General features: G+C 45.7%; 1 protein-coding gene across 3 annotated transcripts in view; it reads left to right on the forward strand.

The window, feature by feature from the left end:
• Positions 1 to 4598, forward strand: part of LOC118231636 (NACHT and WD repeat domain-containing protein 2) — a 43332-nt gene extending 38734 nt beyond the window's left edge. For all 3 annotated transcript variants that reach the window (XM_035425654.1, XM_035425653.1, XM_035425655.1), the window contains one exon: positions 420 to 4598. In XM_035425654.1, coding sequence (XP_035281545.1) covers positions 420 to 4316 — 3897 coding nt within the window. In that variant the 3' untranslated portion in view covers positions 4317 to 4598. The remainder of the gene's footprint in view (positions 1 to 419) is intronic.
• Positions 4599 to 8054: the final 3456 nt, after the last annotated feature.

Raw genomic sequence — 8054 nt, forward strand, 5'->3', positions numbered from 1 at the left:
ATTTTTGTAGATGACTGCTAAATTAAGTGTCACGCATCCGCACCTGATTCCAGTTTTTACTCAACTGTATTCTTTATGATGTCAGTGACTTGCAGTCCCGTCCCATACCTGAAATTGAATTTATGATAACAACAAGACTGAGTTGCAAATAAGTATGATGCAAAATAAAAGGCACCGCCATCTTCATGATCACCAGGTGAATATCAGTATATCAGATTAACCATTTTCTTCATGATTATAATCACAGTGGTCCTACACAAAATTCATAAATAGCTCCAGAACAAAGCTAAGATCAGTTCAACATACCTTTTTAAGTATGCACAGTGACATCTTCCAGCAGATCCTTTATGTGCTTTCAGGTTCCAATGTTTTATTCAAAATACCAATTAATCTTTGTCTTAATCTTTTTTATGTTCCAGGCCTATTCTTGGCTCCAAAAAGAATTGGGACCAGAGGCAGACCCAGTGGTCATCGTCCGGTTCATGGGCACAACAGAATTCTCGACCGACCTGCGCACTTTACTGCAGAGCATCTGTGAGCAGATCGCCATCAACTACCGCTGCCTCATCCACTTCCTGCCGCACAAAATCGAGGAGATGAGGGAGCTCCTGGTCAACCTTCTGGGGGAGTCGTCCTTCCAGCGACCCCTGGTCATCATCCTGGACGCCCTGGAGCAGCTGTCTGAGGCCGACGAGGCACGCAAGCTGTGGTGGCTCCCGGCCCACCTCCCGCGCTCGGTGCGCATCGTGGTCTCCACCCTGCCCAACAAGCACGGGATCTTGCAGAAGCTCAGGTGCCTGGTGCACGAGGAGAGCCGCTACGTGGAGCTGACGCAGCGGGACCGGAAGCTGTGCAGCCAGACGCTCAAGCACCAGCTCCTGGGCGTCAAGCGCAAGGTGACGTCGGGCCAGCAGATCTACGTCAACGAGGCGCTGGCCAAGTGCACCCTGCCCATGTTTGTCAACCTGATCTACAGGGAGGTGCTGCACTGGAGATCGCACAAGGACGTGGACGACACGTCTCTGTGCTCCACGGTGCACGAAAGCATTGAGCAGCTCTTCTTCTCCATCGAGAATAAGCTGGGGTCCAGGTTTGTGTTCAGGGCGCTGGGGTACATCACCATGGCCCGGGCCGGACTGACGGAGATGGAGCTGGAGGACATCCTGTCTTTGGACAACAGCGTCCTGAGTGACATCTTGGTGGGCTCCAACTTCAAGAACCCACTGCGGATCTCCTATGACCTCATCGCCCAGCTCAAGGAGGAACTGGAAGGGTACCTGGTGGAGAGGCAGGTGCGGAATGTGACGCTTATGGTGTGGGCTAACCGGCACCTGCACCTCATTGCCCAGAAGCTGTATCTGAGCAATGAGGAGGATGTTCATCAGATGCACAGCCTTCTGGCCGAGTACTTCCTGGGGGCTTGGGCTGGCGGGAGAAAGAAAATATTTCACTGCGACAACAATCACTTTGCCTCCCTCACCATCTCCCACCACAGGAACCCTCACCAGCATCACGGCAGCGACAAGGCAAACACCGAGAAACACTCCTACGACCGGCAAACGCCGGAGCAGCCCTGGGTGTTCCAGTGTAACCTGCTGGAGCCCGACATCTTTTTTGTCAACCACAGGAAGATGACGGAGCTGCTCTACCATTTGACGCGGAGTGGACGAACAGACGACCTCATGTATGGTGTCATCATGAACTTCAGCTGGCTATACACCATGATCAAGATCGGGCAGTTCGATAAGGCGCTGTCGGACATCGACCTGGCCTACAGTTACTCACAGGAGAAGGAGATCAAATTCTTGGCTGCCACCTTGCGTAGCATCAAGGTGAAGGTCACCCGAAACCCAGCGTCGTTATCCGCCGAGCTCCAACAGAGACTCCTCCCAGTTGTCACCTCCTTGCCCAAGCTTCGTCACCTTCTGCTGGAGTGTGACAAGGACGGACCCAAGTACTGTTCCATTGTGCCCCTCCACTCAGCTATGGATGTGACCTACAGCCCAGAGAGGTTGCCCCTGTGCTCCAGCTACATGCAGATCGTGGAGATCCTCCCCACATTTGCCCCCAACATTATCATTGTGGCTCTGGAGGATGGCACCGTAAGCACCTGGGACGTGGAGAGCCGGCAGCTTCTGAGGCAGATTGACACAGCACGCTCAGTGGTCCTGGGTATCCGCCTCACCAGTGACGAAAAGTACCTTGTGGTGGCCACCACCAAGAATACGCTCCTTATCTATGACAACCACAAGTCCTGTCTGCTGTCAGAGGTGGAGGTCAAGGGCTCTAAGCAATGTGGCATCACAGGAGGGGTGGCCTTCATCAATGGCTTCACCCTCTCCAGCCACCACGCCCTGGCCTGGCTGGAGGCCAGCAAGGACGTCAATGTCATTGACCTGCTCTACGGCTGGCCGCTCTACCAGTTCCACTGCTGGTACGAGGTCACCTGCGTTCAGTGCTCACCAGACGGGATGTACGCCTTCTGTGGGCAGTACCTCAACACCACATCCATCTTCCATCTAGGCAGTGGGGACAAGCTGGCCACCGTCACGTCTGAGTTCTCAGGTGGCTTTGTGAAGTCTCTCCTGGTCCTGGACACCATCCATCAGATGGTGATGATCGACAACGAGGGAAGCCTGTCGGTGTGGAACACCAAGGAGATCACCAACCCCAAGCTCATGGAGGACTATGACTGCAGGGGAGACGACAGTGAAGTGATTGCCATCGAACTGTCAGAGGACCAGCGTTCCATCCTCATCTGCAAGGCTAGGAGCATCGAGGTCCTGGACACCAGGCTCTGGAAGATGGTGGAGAAGTTCAAGGCCAAGCGCAGCGAGCGATTTGTCGCCGCTGTCCTCTCCAAAAACGGCCAGAGCATTGTGGCATCCATGGAAAACACCTCGTCCATTTTTGTGTGGCGCAGAGACAGTGGTCAGTGCATGGCCAGCCTGGTGGAGATATCTGGGGCCATCGTGAAGCTGATTAAGTCCACCCATCACAACCTGCTTCTGTCAGTCGCCAGCAGCGGGGTGCTCTCTGTCTGGGACATAGACATCATCACCGCCATGTCGAACATTGACAAGACCGGGAAGCGGATCCACAGCCTGCAGCTGTCCGGGAGGGAGGATTTTGTCTTTACCATGGATGGCTCAGAATCTGTGCACAAATGGAACTTCAGCACGGGCTTCATTGAGACTGTGTTCAAGCATGAGGGTATTGTAGAGAACTGTGTCCTCACATCCTCTGGGGACCTTATGGTGACATCAGATGACAAGTGCAGCCAGTATATCTGGCAGACGACTACGGGAGAGAACATCTTCCGCATCAACGGGCAGAAGATCTCCCAGCTCCTGATCACCCACAACGATCAGTTTGTGGTCTCCCTCTGTGAGCAGAATGCCTCCAGGGTCTGGAGACTGGCTACTGGCCACAAAGTCTGCAACATCCTGGTAGCCCTGCAGAATGCTTTGATCACCACCGCCAACACGTTCCTGGTTGGGACGACAAAGAACAAGTTGTTAGCCGTGAGCCTGTGGTCGGGCAGTGTGTCGAAGAAGTTCATCTGCGATGAAGGCATCACTATCGTCAACTTCAAGCTCATCCCGGACTGCCCCGACTTTGTCGTCTTCATCACCTCCACTGAGACGGTGTTCATCTGGAGCGTAGCCGACGAGTCCATCTGCCGGAGGGTGCAGCTGCCCAGCAACTTCCTGAAAAATTTGGAGGACTTCCAGATCTCCCCTAATGGCAAGCTGGGCATTGTCTCAAAGGGGGACGAGAACATCAATGTCCTGGACCTGCACAGTGGGAAGCTCCGGATTGTTCATGCTGCGGGAATCATCTGGCGGCAGAAGCTTTCACGGGACGGCCGCTACCTGGTCTACATCTGCTTCCGGAACTGTGAGGAGGATGATGATGCTGGGGTGGTGTCCAGCCTCATTGTCATGAGACTGGCTGATGGGAAGAGCATTGGCACCTGCTCCCTCTACAAGACACCCACCTTCCTCTGCTTGTCCCAGAGAGCACTCAACATCATCATCGGCTTCGAAGATGGCAGCATCGGCACGTACACGGTGGTGGACCGCGTGGATGCAGCGCTGAAAATCAAGATCGCCACCTCCAACAGCCGGCAGATCGTCAACAACGCCTCCCAGAAGGTCAGGCCCAAGTGTGGCACCTTTGCCTTCAAGACCATTGCCGACTGCGTCTGGAGGGAGTCTACGGAGGTCTTCTCTAGGGACAGCCCCATAAATGTGTCCGATTCAGGCGAGGCGGAGACCACGACGCCAACAAAAAAGAATGAATTGCTGCAGTAAGGGGTTTGGCAGCCCACTTCCTGTTTACAACTTCCTGTATGACACAATTGCTAATGAGCATGATGCTGCTGCTGCTGATGATGATGATCTTGCACTGACTGGAGCTGCAGTCAATTTTATCAACTCATGACTGTTTATCAGTGGGATGTGTAACAATGAGTTCCCCTATTAAGTGCGCTTTGTTGCCTTTGGCAGTTGAAGAACTTGTCATTTAATGGTAAAGATTTTTCAGTGTTGTGTTCAGTCAACCATTATAATGACGATATAATGTCCTTGACCACTCATCCTTATTTTAATGTGTATATTTAGACATGCTGTTAATTTATATAAAAGGCCATGTACATTTGTGATATATATTTTTAGTAAAATACAGTTGCTGCCATTTTATTATTTATTTTTTGTATGTTTATTTAGTTGTATGTTTATTTTTTGTGGCTGCAGAAGATACATAGTAGAATTTCCCAGTACTGTATAAAAGATATATAAAATATAGTATATAAATATGTGTAAATATCTATTTTGGCTGCTGTGATTGTGCAACTCCTTAAAAAAATATTATGATGTGCTTAATGCAATCAAAGAGAGTGCCTGGATTTTGAAATGTTTTTTCTTGAAAAAAAATATGAAGATGCAGGGAATTTATAAATACAGTAATCATTCTGACAAGCATACATTATGGATTTGGTTGTTTTAGATATCAAAGAACATAATTATGTTAATGTTGTTGATTAATGTATTGATGTGGAAAAAAAGACTTAATTGAGGTAAACTGCAAATTCCTGAGGGGGGGAAATGAAAATGTTAAATTATGATGTTATTGTGGAAAACTATGACTGCCCAAAAGAAATTTGTATTATTCATCAATTTCTGAATTATTTTGCAAAATTTAGTTGATTTGGGGATAACACTTTGAGCACAGGGTGTAGCCTCTCACTACAAGACCACTTTGGCCTTAAAGGTTCTGCTTGTTTTGGTTGTGTGTTCAGTAATGTTCTGTTTGTTGGTGTGCTTGTGTGGGTAGACGGAAACATAGTATACTGTAACAAGGCGGTTTAGCTTATGGAAAGTTCTGGAAAATAATTACGTATTTAAATAGTTTCATTTTGAACATACAAATTGGTTCCACATAAGAGTTGTGTACTTGATATGAGTGTGTATGTTGATTCACCTACTGTGATTCAAATTGGCATGAACTCAAATGAAAGAAATGTTTGGCAGACTGGCAATGGACCATTCTAATATTTCTTCAACACACAAGATTGAAAATAATATTTCTTTCTTTGGCTTTCTTTTTTTAAATAATTTTATACAACTTTCAAGGGCTATTCCGTCTAATTGTATTTATTGGCCTCATTTGACTGTCAGGACATTCAGTTCTGATAGCCATTAGTTTAACTTTTGACTTGTAGCAGTATTAAGCTTTAAATATAATGATTTACCTTCCCTCGGAAAGCAAATTTTCTAAAGAAATGAGTATAATATAGAAATGAATAATCTTATATTTGCCAAAGGTTTAAAAAAATAGTTTTGTTGTTTACAGAACATCCCTGTTTTATGGCTTTTTGTCATGGCAGAATTGTTTAGAGTTTAAGTATGATTCCTTGTGATTACGTTAGCCGTGTAAGAGGAAAATGTATTAAGAAATTTTTGCTAACGAGTTTCAACAAGTTCACTTACGTCTTATACTATATTGGAATGCCAGTTTAAAAATATATTTGAATGTGTTACTATGAAAGCCAGTATACCGTACATTGTATGTTATGTAACTTGAATGACTTTTCATAACTTATATGTTTGCAACATATAGAAAATATACTGGTAATGAATGTTTTTAAAGTATTCTTTGTATTGTCAGGACTGACTTACCTGTTTAGAGATTTATATTTTCATAAATGTTGTATTTAAATTTTGTTACAGAGTTGTATAACTGGGATTATTTAAAAATTGTCTGAAGCAATATGAAATAGTGTGTATGCATTGTTTGTATGGAAAATTTTAATGTAATAAAACGTTTGAAGTTTCTCTTTTGCGTCTTCATTCTTACTGTTGTAATCTGGCCCTCCAATTACACCAAATCTATCCACAGACACCTTTTTAGTCAAAAATAATAGCACCATAAAAACTGTTATGGTTCCACAAAAGCCTCTACAACTGACCCCAAAGATTACATAAACATGTTTTTCAATCAAAATTTAATTTAGAAATTAAAACTATGCAGAAATTCTCAACAGTACCACAGTTAATATTTGGACCTATATTTACATTGTAGGCATTTAGCTGACATTCTCATCCACAGCCAGCTTAAAATGTGTGCAGAGGAGCAAAAGGCCTTTGAAAAGAAAAGATTCATAAATCACCAAAATCCCAAGTAGCAATTAATAAGAAGTACAATGGCTGGGCCTTATAAACCTGGTGATAGGTGTCAGTAGAATCAACATACATAAGGGAAGAAATGGAAAGGATTTTTTTGTTTATTTATGGGGGATAGGGGAATATAGGATATATAGAGGGAGGCAATGTGGAAGAATGGTATGTGAATCAAAGCAAGGAAAGAGGGAGGAGGTATTTTCTGAAGAAATGGTTCTACAGGTCATGCCGGAAGGTAGGGAGGGACTCCGCTATCCTGACTGAGATGGACAGGTTGTTCCACCATTGGGGAGTCAGTAGGGAGAAGAGTTGAGGCCACCTCACCACAGGGAGGGAAGAGCCAGGTGCCTGGTGGCAGTAGAACATGCATGGGTTGCGGTGTAGGGCTGGACCATGGCCTGGAGTAACGCGGCTGCAGTTCTTTGAGCAGCCTTGTACTGTATGCCGAATCAGGCGCTACTTTTTGACCTTTACAAAGATTCCACACACAAACAAGTTTCTTGTCTTGTTCAAGTGGATTTTCTACTTCAATGTTCTAGTTCACTCAAGTCAAAAATCTCAAGGGTTTGTAAGGAATATAAAGTAGATTTTTCCCCAATAGAATGTACTATTCAAAAGATAAATGACTGTACTCCATTTAGACTCCATTTTTTCCCAAACTTGAAACCAACAATTAATATAAGAGGTGTTAAGTCACCTGGGTTGAAAAGCATTATCTTGTCTCTAACTACAGTTTAAAACAATATTGTCCTAAAATGATCATACGTACAAGCATAATCTAAAGGGAGGTTAAGTATGCTATCCTGAAGGGAATTAAAATCTATTTTTGCTGGTCAATTGATCAATAAGCTGGTGAAAAAGAAACTGGCATTTAAAACATGACAAATTTATAGATATATAACTCCCAGCCTGGAGAAATCTGTCTGATTTAAATGTTGTGGATCACCAGGGCAGCCACACCCACTCTAAATGTAGGAGTGGCACATAGTTAAGCTAAAGATTAGACCTCCGAACAAGCACAACTTAGAAAAATATTATTTAAAAAAAGATCGCCACCTTACACAGGGTCTAGGTTCCTTAATAGAATCGGATGTGTGTGTCAAGCCTCTGCGAAACATTTGCTGCCCGGGATATGACAGCATTCAAGGCCTGCATTGTGACCAGGCGCATGGCACAGTCCAGCACCTGTAGCCTGCGATATGATCACCACGGGCCACCCCTTCAGTTCCACAGACCTGCCTTCCATGTGTGCCGTCTCCATGGCGACAGCAGCTCCGCTGTCGCCAGTGCGCGGCCACGCCCTCGATTGTTGCTCGGTGAGATCATGTCTCTGGGGCCACGGTAAATCCTTTTCAAACAAACATGGCCGAG

The sequence above is a fragment of the Anguilla anguilla genome, chromosome 7 (genome assembly GCF_013347855.1).
Source record: "Anguilla anguilla isolate fAngAng1 chromosome 7, fAngAng1.pri, whole genome shotgun sequence".
NCBI lineage: Eukaryota > Metazoa > Chordata > Actinopteri > Anguilliformes > Anguillidae > Anguilla > Anguilla anguilla.